Source organism: Urocitellus parryii, chromosome 3 (genome assembly GCF_045843805.1).
Source record: "Urocitellus parryii isolate mUroPar1 chromosome 3, mUroPar1.hap1, whole genome shotgun sequence".
NCBI lineage: Eukaryota > Metazoa > Chordata > Mammalia > Rodentia > Sciuridae > Urocitellus > Urocitellus parryii.
The window spans coordinates 32,059,236-32,081,421 of record NC_135533.1 but is presented as its reverse complement, the minus strand read 5'-3'; the positions used below and the strand labels follow the sequence as shown (position 1 = coordinate 32,081,421).

Genomic DNA, 22,186 nt, shown 5'->3' with positions numbered 1-22,186 from the left:
GATTCTGCACAATTCAGTCTCAGCCTTCATCCTGTCCCACAAGGAGAATGTATATCTCATTCTTTCCAATTGAAGAATCAGGTCACACCTAACCTGAAACTTCAAGTTACCCTTTAACCTCTACTTATAAAAAAATATTTTTTTTTGATTTTTCTTCTCTTTAGTTTGCCTGTGTGAGAATGAAGGTAGAGAAATCATTAATTCTGTCTCTTTTTGGTAAATTTAATCATGGCATTATTTCCTTTCACTCAACTTAGAAAGTGTCGTGTCTTGATTTAATAACTAAGCCTTCTAACCACACACATATCTGGTTGAGTTATAAAAATTATGATACGAATTGCATTGGCATAAGTTGTATTTAAAGAATAACTGCTCTCTTTTAAAGGTGTTCAATTTTTTTTTCAGAACACTGTAGCAATGAATTATTGATGCCCCCAATGTAAATATTCATTGTTTTCGCATCTATAGACGTTGAGTTTTAGTTTTCTTTCTTCTTTTTCATTTTTCTTTCTTTCTCTCTTACTTTCTTTTCTTTCCCTCATCACCCCTCTTTTCTTTATAATGCTCCTTCTTTCTCTCCTGTCTTAAAAATGACATCTCGGGGAGATTTCTGTTTCTGGACATGATAGAATAGTAAGGAATGCTAGAAAATGACAAAACTATATGGTCCAACGTTTTCCAAATGTTGGGTATGAGGCAAAAACAGCATTGTGAGTTTGGGGAGCAAGGAAACAAGATGAAACCTATTGTGGCATCAGCTTCCTGCCTGAAGGCAGTTCCATGCAGGGAAGGAGAACCCAACCAGCCCAGCAGCAGTCTCCCCAAATTGAAGAGATGGGGATCAAGGAGACCAAGGTGGCTGAATTTGAAAGATGAAGTGCCCAACAGGTGGGACTTGGTCCAAGTGACAGCTCTGGAGTTTTGCAGGGTTATCTCTAGTGTTTGGCTAAGCACTGACCTACTCATTTGTGAGAAGAAAGTAACTATCCGAGGTTTGGGAAGGAATCATTGGAAAGGAGAAAGAAGGAAAATTCTGGAACTTCCAGAAGGGAAATGGTTTCTATTCTCTCCAGCCAGAGGGGGAGTCCATATAATATGTAGAACATCAAGTAGAATCTTCAGAAGAGTGTCATATTATGGGTAACAGCCAAATGAGCCCTGGCTGTAAGGGCTGCACTACCCTGAAAGCTTAAAGCAAGTCTCACAAGGACCTAGCTGTTTCCAACTAACCTAACTATTGGTCAGAACAAAGTTCAATACTACTTAAACGGATACAACAAAATCCCAGTGTACAAGATAATATTCACAATGCCCAAATAAAAAATAGTAATGATTACCAATAATAAAATATAAACCATAACAAAGCAAAAACCTATCAGTATAAACAGACCCCAAAATAATAGTTGATGGAACCAGCAACAGGCAATTAGGAAAGCTCCTATAAATAATCCATACACTCAAAAAGGTAGGGGGAAGCTGGGGTATAGATCAATGGGTGATCTAGGATGCATGAAAACAGAAGGAGAGGGATACCTTCCCAACTCATTTTAGGAGTACAGTATTGCCAAATCAAATAAGATATTAAAATGAGAACAAAACAAAATTACAGACTGATGTCCCTTGCAGAGACAAATATTCTTGAAAACATTTTTGCAACCTGAATGCAACAACATGTAAAAGGGGTGATCTATGATATCCCTCTGGGTTCGTCACAGAAGCGTAAGTCAACTGTAGTTTTCTTTCTTCTTTTTCATTTTTTTTCTTTCTTTATCTCTTCCTTCTTTTTCCTAATGCATTAATTGACTAATGTGGGGCTGGGGTTGTGGCTCAGTAGTAGAGCGCTTGCCTGGCACATGTGAGGCACTGTGTTCAATCCTCAGCACCACATAAAAATAAATAAAGGTATTGTGTCTAAAAAAAAAAAAACCAACAAAATTAATGTTACAGCATAGTGGCACATCCTGTGGCTTGTGAGGTAAGGTAGGAATATCACAGTTTTGAGGGAAATCTGGGCAACTTACTAAGTCCCTGTCTCAAAAACGAAAGAAAGAAGGAAAAAAGTAATAGGGTTGGTGATGCAGCCCTGGTTCAATCCTCAGTATCAAAACAAACAAACAAAACCTAATTAATATCCTGATTTAAAAGATAAACCATGCCAGGCACAGTGGCACAAACCTATAATCCCAGTGACTCCAGAAGCCGAGGCAGGAGGATTGCATGTTCAAGGCCAGCCTCTGCAATTTAGCAAGACTCCATCTCAAAATAAAAATTAAAAGGGCTGGGGATATAGTTCAATGGTACCATGCACCTGGGTTCAATCCCCAGTAACACACACACAAAAAAAAAAAATTAAAAATAAATAAACCATGATTATCTGACCTAGATTCAGAAAAGACATTCAGCGAAATTCAAACCAAAATTTTCTCACTAGCCAGGATGGAAAGGAAGTTTGAGCTGATAAAGGGTATCCACAAAAACGTATACCTTATGTCATATTTTATGTAAAAGACTGGCTATTGTACCAATGCAGTAATATACAAAAAAGAAGCAAAATGCATGAAGATTGGGGAGAAAGCAAGCAGCAATAGAGAAGCAACTCTTCACACACAGAGGATCCTCCCTAAGGTTGAGCATTTGATTTATCATTAGAAAAAGTGGAGGCCAGAAGGCAGTAGGATAGGATATTAGAAGTGTTGATTGAAAAAATAAAACTATCAATGAGAATGCCATGACTGATAAAATTATTCTTCAAAGATGAAGGAGAAAAGGCATTCCCAGATGAGCAAAACTTGAGTGTGTGATTAGCATACCCATCCTGTAACATGCTAAGGAGAGTCCTTTTAGGCTGAAATAAAAGGACACTAGAGAGAGACATCATGATAATAAAAGGGTCAATTTGTTAAGAACATTCATATCATCACCTAAATATGGATGTATCTAGTAACAGAGATTCGAAACTCATAAATAAAAAATGGAGAGAAAGAAATGATTAAGTAGACAAATTTACAACCGCAGTTTGGTATTTTAACATTGCCTTCTCAGTGATGGATTAAATATATAGAAAATATACAATATTTCTAGAACCACATACCAAACATCTGAGGAATTTATCCTTTTTAGTACACATGGAACGTTTACCAAGCTAAACCTTATGCAAAACTATAGCACAAATCTTAAGAAATTTTAAAGGATTTGAAATACAGGGTATTTCTTATTCTATGTGTTTTCTTACTAAGCAGAATCAAACTAGAAATAAAAATAGATATATCTGGGAAGTTTTCCAAATGTTTGGAAATTAAACAACACTCGTTTAAAAAACCTAAAAGTCAAATAATACATCACAACGAATATTAGGAAATATATTAACAGAATGATAATGAAAACATAACATATTAAAATGTGTGGGATGCAGTAAAAGCACTATTAAGAAGAATTTCTTTAACCTCAAAGACTTATTTTAGGGGAAAATGTGGTTATAATCAATAGTATAGTCTCTACTTTATGAAGAAAAAAGAAGAGAAAATTTAACTCAAAGAAGAAAGAAAACATGAACAAATAATAGAAAAACAATCTACCAACTTCAAAAATTCATTCCAAGAACAGATGAATAAAATTGATAGCTATCCCTAATGATAGCACAGCTTACCAGCATTAGGAAATAAAATGAAAATAGCTCTATAATTCTATTTACATTAAAAGGTAGGAGGAGGTACTATGGGCACCTTTACATTAACAAAATTGACAATTTAATTGAATGCATTTCTTGAAAAGCAGAACTTATGAAAACAACTTACCAAAATGAAACCAAAACTAAATAGAAAACCTAAGTAGACTATTTTTATTCAATAAATGAATCTGTTAGCAAAAATGTCTCCACAAATAAAACTCCAGAGCCAGATGAACTCACTGGTGAATTCCATCAAACATTAGCGAGGAAATAATGCCAACATTATGCACTTTCAAAAAATACAAGGTGTCAGAACATTTCTCAACTCATCATATGAGCATAACATGTTACTAAAACCTGACAAAGACAGTAGAAGAATAGAAAATTGCAGAAACGATGATGGGAAGACCCTTAAGAAATCATGAGCACATAGAATCTACCAATATATTAAAAAGATAATGCATATTGGTCAAATGAAGTTGATCCTAAGATAGCAAGGTTGAATTATCACTTTTAAAGAGTCAATGAGTATCATTTACATTATCAGAATAAAGGATCATATCAATAGATACTGGAAAGAAGCACATGATAAAACGCAGTGCATACTGGATAAAGCCTCTCAACAATCTGAGAATAGAATACAATGTTTTTCATCTGGTAATGGTGAAACACTGAAACTCTTGTATACTAGCAAGGTATGTCAGTTCACATCTCTTCAACAACACTGATCTGGAAGTCCCAGCTAGTGCTACAGGGAGGGAGAGATGGAGAAAGAGGAAAAGAAAAACAGATAAAGATTGGGAAGGGGTTGGGGTTGTAGCTCAGCAGCAGTGTTTGCTTTGTATTTGTAAGGCTCTGGGTTCAATCCTAAGCACCACATAAGAATAAATAAATAAAATAAAGATTGGGAGGCAAGATTTAAATGTTGTACTGTTCTCAAATGGCATAAATGTGTACACATAACCAATGGAATCTACAAAAACCTATAAATTATAAGTATATTTGGCAAGGTTGCAAAATAAAAGATCAACATCCAAAACAAACTTTATTTATACAAACAAGCAAAAAATTTGGAAAATAAAATTTGAAAAAAAAATAATATTTACAGTAGAATAAAAGTGTAGATAAGTAAAAATAAGTCTTTAAAAAGATATCCACATATTGAAAACACTGGTGGACTTGAAGAAGAATCAGTAAATGAAAAGATATACTCTGTTCATGAATTGCAAGACTCAACATTTTTGAGATGTCTATTCTTCCAAATGTAAATATAGTTCTAATGAAATCTCAAAGTAAAAGCAATAGACTTTTTAAAAAGAATTAAACAATGATTCTAAAATTCATGTGCCAACACCAAAGACCTAGAAGAGATTTAAATTTTTTTTTCAGGATTAATAACAAAGTCATAGTACTTATAATACTAGATGTTAAGACTTGATAAAAAGTTACTGTAGTCAAAACAATGTGGTAAAGAAAGACAAGTTGGTCAATAAAATAGAATTGAGGATTCATTGGTATAGCTATACATATATGGTCAATTGGCTTTTTACCAAGGATGCTACTTAATGAGTTAAAAGAAAATGATCTCTCCAATAAGTATTGCCAGAATTACTGGATACCTGTAGATTAATCAGCCTTAACCACTACTTCATCCCATACACAAAAATTAATTTAAGATTCATCTTAGACTAAAATGAAATAGATAAAACAACAAAACATCCAGAAAAAAACACAAGATAGTATCTTTTTATTAATATATATATATTATTTATTAATATATATATATTAGTTATAGGTGGACACAATACCTTTATTTTATTTTTATGTGGTGCTAAGGATTGAACCCAGTGCCTCACACATACCAGGTGAGAGCTCTACCACAGAGCCACGACCCACCCCTACAAAGTAGTATCTTTGTGAATTGTGGCAGGAAAAAATTGACTTGGAAGGATCATATCACTAACTGTAAAAGAGTAAAAAATTAGATTTCAACAAAATTGAAAATTTCTTCATATAAAAACATTCTATAAGAATGACCCCTAAGAACAGAAAAGCTGCTCAAAATCATTAGTCATCAAGGATAGATGAACTAAATCTGCAGCTAACTACCACCTTCTCTTTAGCCAGATTGAATAAAATAAAAACCAACAATACCAAATTTCAGAGACACTGTGGACCACTTGGAATGCTAATGTTTATTGGGAATGCAAAAAGGTACATAGCCACTCAGTAGAACTCTTTTGAAGTTTCTATTTTCTTTATTTTTTAAAATTTGTATTTATTTATTTATTTTGATACTGGAGATTCTCTCTTTTTTTCTTTTAATTTTTGAGACAGGATGTCACTAAGTTGCTGAGGCTGGCCTCAAACCTGCAATCTTCCTACCCCAGCCTCCAAAGTCACTGGGATTACAGGCGTGCACCACTACACCTGACTGTCTTTTGAAATTTCTATATTAAACATTCTTTGAATATGACCCAGAAATCTACTCATAGTGTTTACCTAAGAAAACATTTGCCTCCAAAAAGAATTTGAGTTTTAATGAATGTTCATATTGATGTTAGATAAAAAGGCCTTAAAGTGGAAACAACACTAATGTTATCAGTGGGTGAATGAGTGAGTTGCAGCATAATTGTAAAATGGCATACTAATCTGCAATAAAAAGGAATATGTTACCAAAATATTCAGCACACAAATGAATGTAAAAAATATATCGAGCCAATGAGTGTCAATATGATTCAGACATAAAATAGGACACATGGAATGATTTTGCTCATGAGGTTTCGACATGAAAGTCATGGCAGAAATCAGAACAGCTACTGGAAAGGGCCATGAGAGAATTTTCTGTGCTGACTAAAATGTTCTGTATCTTGTTTTATGTGATGGTTACGTGAGTATACAAAGTTGTTAAACTTGACCAGCAAACATTATTTGTGCATTTAGTGTATGTAAATCATATCCCACTAAAAAACATAAAACATACTTTTTCTCATTTTAATTCTACCTATAATTTTTAATTCTCTACGTGCTTTTCCTGCTGGGGATCGTCAGAGGTTTTTAAGCTCATCCCCTGTTGTTTTTGTGGTTGGTACTGCCGTTTTAAACTACAGCTTTTTCATACTGACATTGACCTTAGGCCTTCAAGCAGCTTGCTGCTTTCACAGATTAAAAAGTTAATTGAAAAATCAGTCAGAGGAATGACCTTCGTTATATTAAAGGGTGGAATTTTGAAATACATGCATGAAGATTCATAAACTCAATGCTTTCAGCATTCCAGATAGAAGAAACAATTAGTGCAGAGGCCCTGTGATTGGATGTGCTTGGTGTATCAAAGGAAGCGTGAGAAGACCCAGGTAGTTAAGATTAGAGAGCTAAGATACAAGATCGGAGTTAAGGTCAAACCATACTGGGACTGCAGGCCATTAAAAGGATTTGACTTTACTGCAAGCGATGTGAAAGGCACCTGCGTGTTTTGAGCAGAGGAATTCAGCGTCTACCAGCGTCACTCAGGTGACTCTATCCACGAGGGACTGGAGGAGTGAAAGGAGGAAGCAGAGAGAGACCAGTGAGGAGGCTATCTCACAAGAACTATTAGACAGATGACAGTTTGGGCTAGCCTGGTAATATGTGAATGTTCTCACTTCTGGGCCATCTCTTCTCTCATGCAAAGTGGATGACTGGGGTGCACAATGCAAAGATCTGTTCACTGAGAAGATTGGGCCTCTTTACTATCTTTCAAGCCACTCCTGAATGTGGGTATAATGTAGCCTTCATCCATTTTGAACTTTCACCACAAACTGATCCAACCCATTTTTTAAAAAAAATTTAAATTTGTTTTAATTATACATGAAGGTAGAATGCACTTTGATACATCATATATAAATGGAGTATAATTTTTCGCCAACCCATTTGTAAACCAAACTCTGACCCTTACCTCTTCTTTTGTCTGGTCATACAGAACCTGCCCTCCTCACATATGAACAATTTATGGGGGGGGCTGGTAAAATTCTGGTTAGTGGCATTTAGTGGGCTTCTGGACTATCTTGTCATGCAACTAATTCATCTCTCTGGTTCTGTTCAGATGTACCTCTCAAAATACAATTTCCATATTACAAAGGGGTTTCTTCTAGGTCTGCCCAATTTTGTCAGTTGGTGGTGCTAACATGACCAACTTATAATGAGTCATTTGGATGTGTGGTAATTTCATATCCTGTTGTGAGGGACTCAATTTGTACCAGGACCTAGTGAAAGGAGGGCTACCTACTATTTTTGTATTGGATGGCAAAGCCTTCCTCCCGAATCCCATAGGCCACTTGTAATTTCCATATTACATCTTTTCTCACCATTGACACTTCCAGTTCCATGACACCCATTGGTTGCGTTGCCCAAGCAATAGAGCTCTTTGTGCTACAGTTTGCACTTGCAGAAAATTCCTTTCCCATTCCCCCAAAGCTACAGCAGTAACCTTAGACATGGAAGGTGTTGACTCCAGAATCCAAGAAGTCCTACTGGGTGCTGTTCTTTCTTCTGTGTTGAGAATTCTAACCTGCAGCAGTTTGACTTTGGAGGAGATATCTCAGCATGCTCATAACCATTAGGGATGGTGGGATTCCAAAAAACTTCACTGAAGTAACAGGTCCCTAAATCATCCTCAAATTCATTTTCCACTCTCTAGAGCACATACCTCTTACCAAGATTTCTGGTGCATTAGGTAACTTTTGCATATCCTACCTGATTACTGTGGTGCAATTGATGCATGCAGCAGTGTAATGTACTCTGAATGTGAGGTAGTTCAGAACTCTACGGCAGAAGAGGAGAGACTGGCATATCCTTGAGGCAAAACTGAAAATGAATATTGTTCTTTCCATGTGAGTGCAAACGATTTCTTTTTATATAGTTGTCATGGAAAAGAATGTATTCGTCCATGGCCACAGACCATATACTAGAGAAACATTAATTTGTAAATTAATTATCCATCTATTCTAAGAATGATAGCACATCTGGAGCAGCAGCTGCAAACACAGATATTGCTTGGTTGAGCTTATGGTACTCAGTTTCTGAAGGGCTAGACTGGTGTATTTAACTATATGTATTCTAGGGACCACTAATCTACATCTTTTAGGTACTTAGAGTGGCACTAATGTCTGCCATCCTCTTCCTCAGACCCTGAGATGTAATACTTTTTACTTTCTTTCTTCACCAGGGGAAGTGGGGACATGGCAGTTTCAGAGATCTTCAAGTAGCCTTCTCTCCTGTGAGAGTTCTAGCCCCAAAGGCCCCAAACTCCTGCAGTCATATCAATTTCAATTGGCCCCTCAAGGATTTGGGAAATGACCATCACTGAGTCTATCTACCCTGTGGGGCCATGGTGACCCCCATACTTGTAACTGCTCCATTATATTACCTGGTCACCATAAGCCACCACTCTAGAGTTTCAATGTGAACTCAGATTCCATATCCAATGTAGAATTGGGGACTCATTGATATCTGTTTTTTTCTCAACTCTATTGTATGTTCACATCAATAAATGGCCATAGCACCCTTTGGAGAAGGACTTGGAGGGGGGGGTGTCATCATAATATATATTTGCAATGGTGTCCTTCTTTCTAGCCTAGCTCCTCTCAGTCAATAGGTTCTAGCCTGAAATATTGTTCAGGTCTGTGTAATAAGCACAGAATTCTGCCTTCAGCCTCCTGTTCCTTCAATCTTGCCTTCATGGTTTCCATGGCAGACATCAACACCCTTTTCCCTGCATATTTTCCCCTAAGCATGCCATGTCTTATTAATTATTCCCACAACATCCTATGGGAAAAGCCTCCTTGGCTGCTCCTCTGACCTCGTTCCCCATTACAGCGATGGTGGCTTCCTGACTTCTGCTTGTTAACTGCCATTACCATCCACTGTTACTCTGAGTTCCTTTTGTCCTCATGGATTTTAATAACTGTGTCACCTCCCATCAGCCCTGGCCTTGCAGAGGAAACCACCACTCCCAGAGATGCTGAATAAGGAAGGAAAAAACTTACACATAGTTTCAAATTACTGCACAGTTCTAAGAAAGTTTTAGCTGTGCTGACAGGGAATCCTTGGGCTAATGACACATCAGAGAAGTCTCATGTCTTCCTGGTACAGGCCCCACTTGAATTTCCCTCTCACACTGCCGTAGCTGGAAGCCTGTGAGAGGAAGCATGGTCTTGGTCATGAAATTCATGGTGAGAGATTTCAGAATAAAGCAGTTTGAGTTGTTCATCAATTACATTCTCTGCAACAGATCTGAGAGACTCATTTTCAAGGTCACCACATTTCATCTGAGCCATCAGCTGGGATGACTTCAATGGCTGTGAGCTGGATCGAGAGTGAGTGTGCCAAGCAAGCTGGAAGGAAGCACTAAGTCCCCTTCAACCTTGCCCTGTGCTGTTTATGTCCCTCACCGATGCCTCAATTCACAGCCTAAATCCCCAGAGACATGGTTTCTGGAGGCAGAGCCTTTGGGAGGGAATTGGTCGTGGGGGTGGAGCCCCCATGAATGAGATTTGTGCCCTGATAAGATGTGAAAGATGAGCTCTCTACTCATACAATGAGAAGATGCCATGTGCGGTGCAAACCAGGAAGAAGGTCTTTGCCAATAACTGGATCTGTTGGTGCCTTGATATTGAACTTCCCCAGTTCCAGAACTGTGAGAAATAAATTTTGATTGTTCAAGCGATGTCATCTAAGCCCCAACTGGCTAAGACATTCTGAAAACCACGTAGCATCACTTACCCCATGTCCTATCAGTTATACAAGGTCAGCCCCTGGTCACGGTGGGATCTGAGGGGCAAAGCCTGAGGAAGCATCCTGGAGACTAGCTACCCAGTGGGATGTAGAAGCACATAAAGGCTTGTTGCATTTCTAAAAGTGACTCCTAAAAGTGACTCTGGTCTTTGTAGGTTTCGCAGGCTTCTCTCATTGAAATATCATTCAGAGTGTGGTCCACAGAGACAACTCACAGGCTTTGGATTTATTCTTAGGTATTTTAATATATATTTGAGAAATTTTATGCAACACTTTTCATTAGATTGCTTTAAAACCTATTTTAGACACTCGCTTTTTTAAAAATACTTTTAGATGTAGATGGACACAATATCTTTAATTAATAATTTATTTATTGTATGTGGTGCTGAGGATTGAACCCTCGCATGTGCCTCACACGTGCTAGGCAAGCGCTCTACCACTGAGCTATATAGTCCCAGCCTAGACACTCATTTTTTATTCACAAAATTTCATTTTTCGTTTATGAAAAATTTAAATATGTAGATGCTGTGGAGCACTTTGTGAAAAGTGTATCATGATTTTGAAAATAAAAGAAATTTTAGTTCAAGGAATCCCTACAAATGAAATACCAATGAAAACTTTCTTCCTAAAATGCTGAAACCCTGTCTTCAAATGTTTAGCCACTATTTAATTTCATTCTCTCTAGGCATGAAGTGACCTTTTGAAAAAAAAAAGTCATTTTTAGACACAATTCCTAGTTCAATAGTAATAAACATCATTTTCTAGTGTGAATTTTTTAAATAAGAGAAATGTGTGGAACATTTGGTATTAATATTAACTCATCTTATTCCACTGTTTGAAATTGTCTTTGGACAAGGGTGACTTTGGTGATGGGGACAAGGGAGAGCCTCCCTGAAAACCACACACATTCCCTCATAAAAGTAAAATTGGGAGTCTACGTTTCTGACCAGCCAGGTCGGCTGCCTATAAACTCATGATCAATCTTTAACATGGCCCTAATGTATCATTCCCAACCCTTGTCACCAGAGAATTCAAGTCAGCCTTTCCCCAAGCCAAGGATTTACCCACACTGGTGCAGACCTGCTTTAGAACATTTTATTGGCAATACTGATGTCATATTTAGGAACCACAGACTTTTGTTGGACTGTATTAGCTTGAATGACAAGTATCAATGGTCAACTATATTTGAAATATTGTTAAAGTACCTAGAAATAATAGGCATTAAAATCCATTCCGTTCACTACAACAAACCTCTAAAGACTTCGTGTTTTCAGTGGAACTGGCATACTGTAATTGTTATTTGGAACTTAATGTAACCTCAACAGCAGCAGAGAGAATACAGTCCTCTCATTATGCACATGCTCTAGGATCGTTTATTTTAATGCTTTCAAATAAATATGTTCCATGCAGCACACTACAATAAATAAGGAGCAGCAATGTTCTTCTAGTAAATCCATTCATAATGTGAGTCACCATGTAAAACACCACATCTCAAGTCTTTGGCCCTGTACCATATCATGAGGCACACCACATCTGCACCCAATCATATCTGGCTTCATATGGATTTAATAGGACTATGCCAGAAGTGCATGTAAGCACAAATTTAACCAGAGGTTTCCAGCTATTAAATACAGCTACTAAGTAGTTAAAAGGCAACAACTAAACCCGTAAAGGTCCCTCACCCCCTTCATTTTTGAGACAGAAATATAAAGGTAGAAATGCTCTGGTGAATTTCAGGTCAGTGGAAATCATGGTGGGATACATTTGGAATACTTGGAGCAAAGCTGGCACAATATGGCACCCAAAATATCACAGCAATACTGATACTGAATGGACACGGATACAGTACAATGGGCTTGACTGCAGATGCTGAACTCTCTAGCAGGGGAAACGGATGCGCTGAAGCCGGCTCAAACCCATTAGGCAGATAACTCAACAGCGCCTTCCTCCTCGCTATCAGCTCTGTTAGCGCGAATCTCCACCAGGGTCCTGGCGAATCTCGTCCATTCATCATTGTGGGGAACTGCCAGCTGCAAATCAAATCAATGAAGACACGATGAATAAGATATCTTTACATCTGCAAGCCTTGATGCCCGAGTGGCGGCTCCTCCCAAAGCAAACATTTCCCTTGGAATGTAAAGGAAACCAAATATTCTTCTTCTTTGAATCAAGTGGCAACTGAAGTGTTGCTCTTAACCTAACATGAGAGAATAATGTCACTCTTAGAAGCAAAATCACTCATGGAATTTATCGAACTTTTAAAAACTTACATTAACTATACAATTACAGCAGCCCCATTAAAGCATTTTTAGTGATGAAACTTCTTCATAAGAAGGTCAGACTTGGATTGAACCCAGCAAATGAAAAATGCATTATTAACCGAGATTTCGCAATAACTGTGGTCTTTTCTTTCTAGTCAATGCTATTGATCTTTTTCTTAATGTGTTAATATACATGGCAAAAGAATAGCTTACAATATACACAGAAATTTTTCTGCTTTGATGTATTTTTCTGCTGTTGGGTGTTTCCAGCAAGACTTAATTTAATGATAACTATGAATAATTGTATTACAAACCAGCATTTACCATGAGTTCTGTTTTAAGTACTTTACATAGTATTAACTCGTTTCTCACAGCAATCCTAGGGATAATAATTTTACCCTACAAATGTAGAGTAAGATAGCTGATTTTATAGAGGAAGAAATTGAGGCACAGAAAGATTAAATAATTTTAGCAAGATTGCATATTTAGCAAATATCGTGCCAGTGCATTAAGGTTCCAGTATCTGGATCTTAGCCATTATGCTATACTGATTTGCCAAAAAAGGCAGATTTAGAAAATTTCCCCAATAATATCTTCTACTGTGTATAATTCAGTGAGAGAGAATTAAACACCCCCCCCTCAATGAAAAGTGAACATATGAAGTTTTAAAAGATAATGATTTCTCTACATAACTTCCAAAACCAAATTGCTTAAAGATATCAGGCAAGTGTTTGCAATAGAAAAGAAAATTATTTGAAGATGAAAAATAGAATTGAGTAGAAGTCTGAAGGATTTCATATAGAATAAAATTGATTTGGACATTATAGTCATTTTCTTGGAGTTTTACTCCCTAAGATGGTATCATCAATCCATCTACATACCTGTATCACACATGCTATCCATATATTCCATAAACATTAAAAACATATTCACTGCAATCAACATCCATTTTTAAAAATTAAAAAAAGGAAGAAAATAAATCTGAACATTTTGATCACTTCTACAGCTGGAAAATTACCCACTACACAGAGACAGATGATTGGAACTTTAAGTTTTTATTAGAAGGAGTTATATTCTCAGATACTATCTGTCCAAGGAAACTTACTAGAGAGTGGTGATGTTGTTATCTAAAGTATGTCCTTAAATTAGTGTTCTAGTATGAAGGTTAAATGTTTCAAGAATATTATTCTGGAAATGATATACAGGTGGGGAAGTAAGTTCTTGGACCTATTCTGAGAAATTCTATACCAACAAGAACTCTCATTTATAGTCACATGAATAAAGTTTTGAATAATTAAATACTTCTCTAGGTATTGAAATGAATTTAAATTTCTTTTCAGCAATGACAGAAATTTACAATAGTATTAAATGACACGGTTAACCTGTTTGCATGTTCCATTTCCCCCACTTTTTCTTTTTCTATGTTTCACTGTTATTCATTTTTTTCTTCAATTTTAAATAATACTGCACTGCAGAAATGAAGCCCCCCAAATAAAAGACAGAAAAGAGCTAACCTAAAGCACAAGCAGCCAAGGGTTGATCTTATATTGATATGAAAGAATAGACCCACAATTTCTTTTCCCTCCTCCAACACCTGACCAAACCTTACAAGAAAGAAAAAAAAACCTAAGGAGAGACAAAAGTCCCATAATAACATATTTGTAACCTTTTCTCATAAAAGGTAAGAAGAAAGCAAAAGCTAAGGTACCTCAGATTTTCATGTATTTTTAAATATTAGGGAAAAGGTATAATATTAACTGATACACGTAGCATAAAGAGCTGAGTTTGGTTCCCAAATATGAAATTGTATTACTGGTTAACAAGCGAGAAGTTTAAATTAACATATGATACCCTGTGTAACGTTTTACCCATAGCAAGGTATAGAAATTACATCCTGAAACAAGAAAATGGCTAAATGTGTTTACATAGTTTCTTGTAGTAGTAAAGGCTGGACTGTTAAGAAATGACCCTAGTAAAGATTATGAAACACTGAGGCTTGAATATGTGCCCAGATACATTATGGGACAGAACTGAAATCATTTACACTAGATAAAAGTGCACATCTAGCTTCTCAAGAGTAAACATTATCAAATTTAAATGCTTCTGTTTAGCAAAATAACAACAATGACAACAAAATACAAAATAATCCAGAAATCAAACTATAATTTGGCCTTTTCCACTGGGACAAGACTGACACTACTCTACTAACAAATCCCTTTAAAATGCAGATTCGTTATCACAAACATTTTCACAGTATTCAAACATGTCTTCTTTTTTGATTTGCTAAAGTTTCATGTAGCTTGTCAATGTATTAATAGCTCGTTTTTCTAAGCAAATTTGTGTTGCCAAGTCTTTTCCTCTCTAGAACATCATAAACTTCACAAAAAAATGTTAGTTCACACATATCCAATTCTAGAATGGAACATGAAGAAAACACACTTGCTTCTAGAAATTTGGAATACATTTACTACCTCATCCGATTATGCTTTTTCATTTAGTTGACTATAAAAATAACCCAAAACGATTGTAATGTTAGATTTAGAAGGCGAACTGCAGACTTCCCCATTTTTAGAATTAAATATCACCATCAGGAAGCACTTTAAGTATAATCATAGCTTGAATGTGTGAATGTGCATTCACAGCCTGTTTCCACACTCAGAGTAATAATTTTTGGCATTTGAATTACTTGTAGGTAAGGCCAAACAGGTGTCCTGACACACAAGAAGGCCATTCTTGTCACTTTACATCTATGACTGGGAAGGGAATCTGCTTGGACAGGACTGTCCTCCCCTTGGCAATTCTTCCTGCCTGGTACTCTCTGGTTAGAAAAGGTGAGGAAGAGGCTCAAGGGCATAAATGTACTTGAAACTTTCCCTAGGAGGCTTTTAATCCAATAGCACCATACTCATCAAATAGGAAAAATCTTTGTTCATGTTAAAGAATAAGACTGCTCTTATGTCCTAGATAGCACACAAATATATTCTATACTCAATCAGCATTGATTAAGCAACAGTTGTATGCCAGGCACAGTGTTAGAAGTAAAGACATAGCAGTAAATCTTTTCAGAATATGATAACTAGGAAATACAGGCAAAAACTCTGATGTTTTGTAGATCAAAATGTGTGAATACTGGCATAGTTGTTTTTTTTTTTTTTTTTTAAGATTCTCCGAGGCTCAGAAAATGAATTGTCTAAAATGTGCCTTCCTATAGTAACCACTGCAACATTTCCTGATATCCGTTGTGTACCAAGTAGCGGGGAGGGAAATGGCATGCTAATCTCACTGTTTCAGCCTCTCTCCGAGTTTCTATTAAAGCATGAAAACCTAAATCTAGAGCATCCAAGCATGGCTATGGATTTTCCTCACCGAACATCATAAATCAGAATAATTTCTAAACAATTTACATTTGTGATAGAAAAAAATATTCACAAGTTTCTGAGGGTGATGAATAATTTCAATCAATTAAAAATAGATGTGAAGCAATGGGAGAAAAATGACCCATAGTTAAATCAAAAAAACGCCATTAAAGAAAACAAACTTAGAAAAATCGTCCAACATTGTTCTGAGTCAAAGTGGATCTGGAAACACTTTTTTTTGCCTTCAGATTCATCTGCTAAAGTCACATCAGAGGTCGGGGATGACTCATAGTTTCCCACTGCTTCTTAGAACAGAGTTCACCAACAGCCAGTCCACCCCCTGTTAGATGACTCTTTTCTAGTTTTTTTTTTTCTTTTTCCTTTTTGCTAAATGTATAAAGCATTTTAATGCCAAAAGCATTCAGGGATCTGCTTCCTGAGATAATAAAATCTTAGCTCTAAGAGCGACCATCGTTTATAGATATGGTATGACCCTATTTTTTACAGCCAAGGGAATGAAGGCCAAGGGTAGTTACTGAGGTAGCAATTTGGCCATAAGGAGGCAGCAAAATGAACCTCAGATCTGGACAGGAGACCTGAGTCCTGCTCTCATCTGGGTGGCTGGCAATGGTCAAGCACTTAACCTCTCAATGCCTCAATTGTAAAATGGGGATGATGACGTCTGGCCATTTATCAACAGAGATGTGAGAGGACGAGAAAGGTAATCTAAGTGAAGAACTGCTACGAGGCCAGCATGCAAGAGTCAGGCACTCTTTTTCTTTAAATTGTCACTCAGATGAAACGGATTCCTGAAAAGGATATGGATGGATCATGCATATCAGTTCTACAACATTTTTTCTGGCTTATTTTTTTTTTCTTTCTTTAACAATTAATTCTGATTGTGATGGAAAAGGGAAGTCGAGGGAGCTACGTGGTCTGATTCAGGCCACATAACTTTCACATATTTGTGTGGGGCAATCCAGGACCTCACCCTTTGAGAATGGCCAGCGTTCCAGGGCAGAATGGCAGGCGGGTAATGAACTTCAAGACACCTGCTAAAAGATTCTAAGGACTTTATTTAACCTTCTAAGAGTCTTGGGAGACAAAAGGTTGAAAATAAAAAGCAAAAATACAGCAATTGTGTAAAAAAATTTCACGAAAATGGACCACATTAGCTGCTCCCCTCTCCTAGTACTTGTGAGGTTGCATCATGGATTTGTACCCACCTCTCCCACTGAGGGACCTCTGAATGTCTCCCGCCCCCACCCCCTCCCGCGGCAAATCTGTCAGGCCACTGGGTGTCATGCCTGGGCTTCTTGGGTACCTAACAGGGGGCATAGAATGTGTAATAACTAGATTTTGAAAACAGTATCAGGGTGGACTTTTTCCACCTTAGACAGCAATCAGATCATGTTTCTCTCTCTCTCTCTCTCTCTCTCTCTTTCTCTCTCTCTCTCTCTCTTTACCAGTTTTGCAACTTATTTTCTGTGTTTCCTCAGGAAATATCACTGATCTTCACTGCCTCCCTTGTGTGAAAGGAATTATAAGACCTATTTTCTCCCACTGTTTTGAACATTAGATAAGACAAACAAACAAAAAACTCCCAGTAAGCTTAACACAAAATGCTCAATAAGTTTAGCACAGCGCTTGGCAGATGATAAACTCTAAATAAATGATATTGTTTTCTTATTTTTCTTTCTTAATATTAATTCTCCTCCCATTTGTTTTCTTTTTTTTTTCTGGTTCCTCTCCCTCTTTACTTTCTCCCATTTTCTTCTTTCACCTAGGTAGAGTTGCAGTTTTTAAAAAGAAATTTTCCCTTATGTTTTACTACATTTTAGTTCTTAAAAACTCATACAGGGGCTGGGGTTGGGGCTCAGTGGTAGAGCATTTGCCTAGCATGTGTAAGGCCATGGGTTCAATTCTCAGTACCACAATAAGTAAGTAAAATAAAGGTCCATCAACAACTAAACAAACAAACAAATAATAACAAAAAAACCACCTCATACAGATGATTTCTTAGTCATTCTTTTAATAATAGCTAACTTTCGTGAGCTAGGTACAGGGAAAGAGTTTTTTTTTTTTTTTTTTTCCCAGATCACAAGAGAAATTCTGCCAGTTAATTAAAATATAAGTATTCTTTTTAAGCATAAACACACACGCTCATATCTATACATATATTTTATTTTTTCACATATGATCAATACATCCTAATCTAGCTATTTCTTTGTTATGGCACTTCCTATAGCAGGATTCTATGTTTCATTCACCTCAGGTTATAAGGCTTGGTAACAGCTGAACATGTTGTTATGAAAAATGAAGTGACTTTTTGTAATCAGGGTTAAACACACAGATACCATCCACATCTTTCTTTATTAGAACTTGGCTAACCATTTTAAACAGTCCCTCAGTCAAACTTCCCTTGTTTTTTAGTAATTGTTGAGAGTTTATAGTACCTAGCAGCTGATTTTAAATTGCTTCATTATCTGCAGTAACTCCTACCAGCCCTATGCATATTTTTTATGGTAAAAATATCTGGCTCAGGCATTGGTTAGTTTAAAAGTAGGTAATTTCAAGAAATCTTGGATAATTAAGACATTAGAAAAGTATTCAGTAATTTCAGTTTGGTTTCTCAGATACATTAACCATGGCAAACAAATTAAGTGAATAGGACTCTAGGTTTCGAGATAAATATTCCATGGATATGCGGTTCATCGGCATCTTTGTAATCTTTCAATTAAATGAACTCATTTAAAAAAAAAGTCTGGGGGATTATTATGCTGAGCACTGATTCTGAACAGATACATAACAAATCCATCTTCTGTGTTAACCTAAACATTCGAGTTTTCTGTTAAAAAGATACCTTACAAATTACCTTTTCACTCTAATACCTATTCTCTTTTAATGCATTTACAGAGACAGTGGAAGCGTTGTGTCAGTTCCCACTGAACGACTGTTAAACCCTTTTGAGCTCTAAAAGCTTTATAAAAAGTACAATTATTAATGTCACCCAAATTCAGGAGACTGTTGATGTACTGATACACAAATGCACGCCTGTGTTCAGAGGAAGCCTGTATTTTTTAGGACAATTCTCTTTGCCACACACACAGATGGGAGCAAAGTGGGAGGTAATAAGCGATGAAACAGCCGCAGGAATGGCCAAGCATCCCGGCCTCCCATAAATACAGCTCCACTGTATTTAACTCTCGGGAGAGTCTAGCATCACTGTTAACAATGGATGAAACCACCGACCAGAATCCTGAGCCAGAACGCAGTATACAGAGGGCGTAAATGTACTACAGGGTTCGACCACAAAAAGATATACTGTGTGGTAACTTAGTATTTCGAGCAGTTTCAGAGAAGTAGAGAAAGCAGGAGTCAGACAACTTTCTGCTCTGCAGAGGCTGCCATTCCCAGTTGACAGGTTAAAATTTTGGGGAAACTCAGGAGTGCTCTCATCTATTACACCCCGACGGTATCTGACTATTCTTGAATTTGTTTTCATGTGAAAATTCCACCTAAGGGAACCCTCATGGACCCATGAAGCTTGAGACCCCTCTGCCAAAAGTCTCTTCCCTGTGTCTTTAAATGAGCAATTTATTTTTACTGCATGATTCTTAGAATAACGCTTTAAAAAAAAATCCATTACCACCTAATTACGGTAAGAAATGAAAGTAGGACATAAAAGACAAAGTAAATAGTAAAAAAGTATGGGTCTATATCAATTTCAATAACCCAGTAAATAGCCAAGGAAATTAATACTTTAAACACTACCTTAAGAAATTAACATTTAAACATACTCTTCATGTTAAAATTTAGCAATCTAAAAAGCCTGTCAAAATTCTGGCATTTTTACCTGTGAAGAGAGAGAGAGAGAAAAAAAAGAGCTAAGAAGAAGAAGAAAGAGCTAATTTGTTGAGATTTAAAAGATATCTCTGTTCATATTTTTTAAAGCAGAATTATTTTTTTCCCTACCACTTGGCATAATTCATTTCTTGGTCCAAAAGATGAAGAAAACACGAAAAACAGTGGCTGAGGAGCAACGATGGAAAAGAAACTTTTTAAAACTTCAATTACCCCTTTTCCCATAGCACAAAAGATCAAGAAAATGGCAGGAAAAAAGAAAAAGCATGTGCTACTCAAGGCAATCTGTCCTATTAGCTGACTAACCATCTCTCTGTTCCTTTCTTGATATTATTAACTATAGGTTTTCTAGTAAATTCCTAGCAACCACTGCATCTAAGCAGTTTTGACAAAAAGAAGGCTTATTGCTAAACACCTTAAAAACATTTACCAAGGTAATAAAAGAAATGTCATTCCCTCCTACTGAATGTTTGGGCATAAAAGAGGTATTTTTATAATGCAGTTCATGATTTACCATATCTATAGTGTCCAAAAAAAGCACAATGAAAAGGAAGCATTTTTTCCAGTGGTTTGACAACTGTTTGAATCAACTGTTATGCTTTCATTGCTCTAGTGGCCAATTGCTCATTTTTAAAAGCACAGGAGGGGAGGGAGACTGGGATAAAGACTGAAGAGGAAGGATAAGTACCCTTTTCAAAATATATTTTCTAAATATGCTTTTTATGTGTGCAAATGTAGTTAAATGAATTTTCCCCTGTCCCTCAATCTATAGTGAACTTGGAGACTGCATTATGAATGCTTCACACAATTAAGCTTTTGCTTCATTTTCTCCCAAATTTTCACCTGTAAATCATTCATTCTCCCATCAAATATTTACTGAGTGCCTATTATGCGCCAAGCACTGTGCTTGACGATGTTAGCCTCTTCTGACACTTTGCATGCTTTTTTTTTTTTTTTTTGGTGGTGGTGGTTTTTTTGGGTATTTTGAACCCAGGGCCTTGTGCAAGCAAGGCAAGCACTCTACCAACTGAGCTATATTCCCAGCCCACACTTTACATGCTTCTGTGGATGCCTCACTCCAAAGGTAAGAACAACCACCCATGCATGTGACTGCCAAAGCAGGGTTACCAACATGAGTAGTCAAAGTGGTCCTTTGTCTTTATAATACTAGAAGGCATTTGCCTTCCATCTGAGAAAACTTATTTCTGGGACCAATAAAAACAAAAGACTGAATCTAACTAAATATTGAAAAACAACTAGCTGGTCAGCAGGAGAAAGGGCCACGGAGTAATTTTATCTACCCCGTAGCTTCAAAGTAAAAGGCAAAATTTCTTCCACGATGTTAGAAGTTTGCATTTTCCTTAAATAATAAATAATTGATGTTTTAAAATTTACAAGATGTTCTGATACCTGACATTTTCAAAGATTCGTGTAAACTTTCTTTGAAAGCCGAATGTAATGATTCATTCACTATCTCACTTAGCAATCCAACCTACATGGCATATAAATATTTATACATAAACACAAATAAGAACACAATTAACTTCATATTATAATTTAAATATGCTAATAGCAGCCCACAAATACTTGTAAAAAATAATTGATGATCCCTTTCTATACAGACCAGTGTTTAGGTTAGATCCACACATGACTGGACAACTTTATACTGGGCCTTCTAAGCTGTGATTTGAGGCTACCGTTCTAAGAGGCAATTTTTCAAGATAAAATTTAGCAGTTTTGAAATTCTAAAACCAAACACAATTTTGTCAGCCATTAAAAAAATTAACACTATAATTAATGACTGCTTCAGAATCCAAACCGCTATTGAAAATGACAGTTTGAAACCACAGAAGAATCATAAAGATGATTAATTATACAACTGGTTCTTGTTTCAGTAGGTTTATATTCATAGACCATTTATCACCAAAACGAGAGTATATGAATTTCAGTGAATATTGCAAATTACTATACACACATTAATTGGTTTTTACAAAATTAGATATTAGGGCTTTCTTTTCATTTAATCAACCACCTCATAAAAGTTGTAAGTATTTTTATATCAATTCAGAAAAAAATTTGCTTGAAAAAGTATTAATCCTTTACGTCCATTTTCATAAACTAATGCTATTTGAATAAGCACACTATTTATATAATGATTAGTCTAATCATGGTCTTTTACATGTATCATTATCAAAATGAAAGCCACTGCTACTACATTCACTATAAGATGAGTAATTATAACATTAATTGGAATTAATAGCACCTTT

General features: G+C 36.3%; 1 protein-coding gene across 1 annotated transcript in view; it reads right to left on the bottom strand.

The window, feature by feature from the left end:
* Window positions 1-11,561: 11,561 nt before the first annotated feature.
* Window positions 11,562-22,186, bottom strand: part of Dync1i1 (dynein cytoplasmic 1 intermediate chain 1) — a 293,851-nt gene continuing 283,226 nt past the window's right edge. Inside the window, exon 17 of the mRNA XM_026391510.2 lies at window positions 11,562-12,468. Within this exon, the coding sequence (XP_026247295.1) occupies window positions 12,358-12,468 (111 nt within the window). The 3' untranslated portion in view covers window positions 11,562-12,357. The remainder of the gene's footprint in view (window positions 12,469-22,186) is intronic.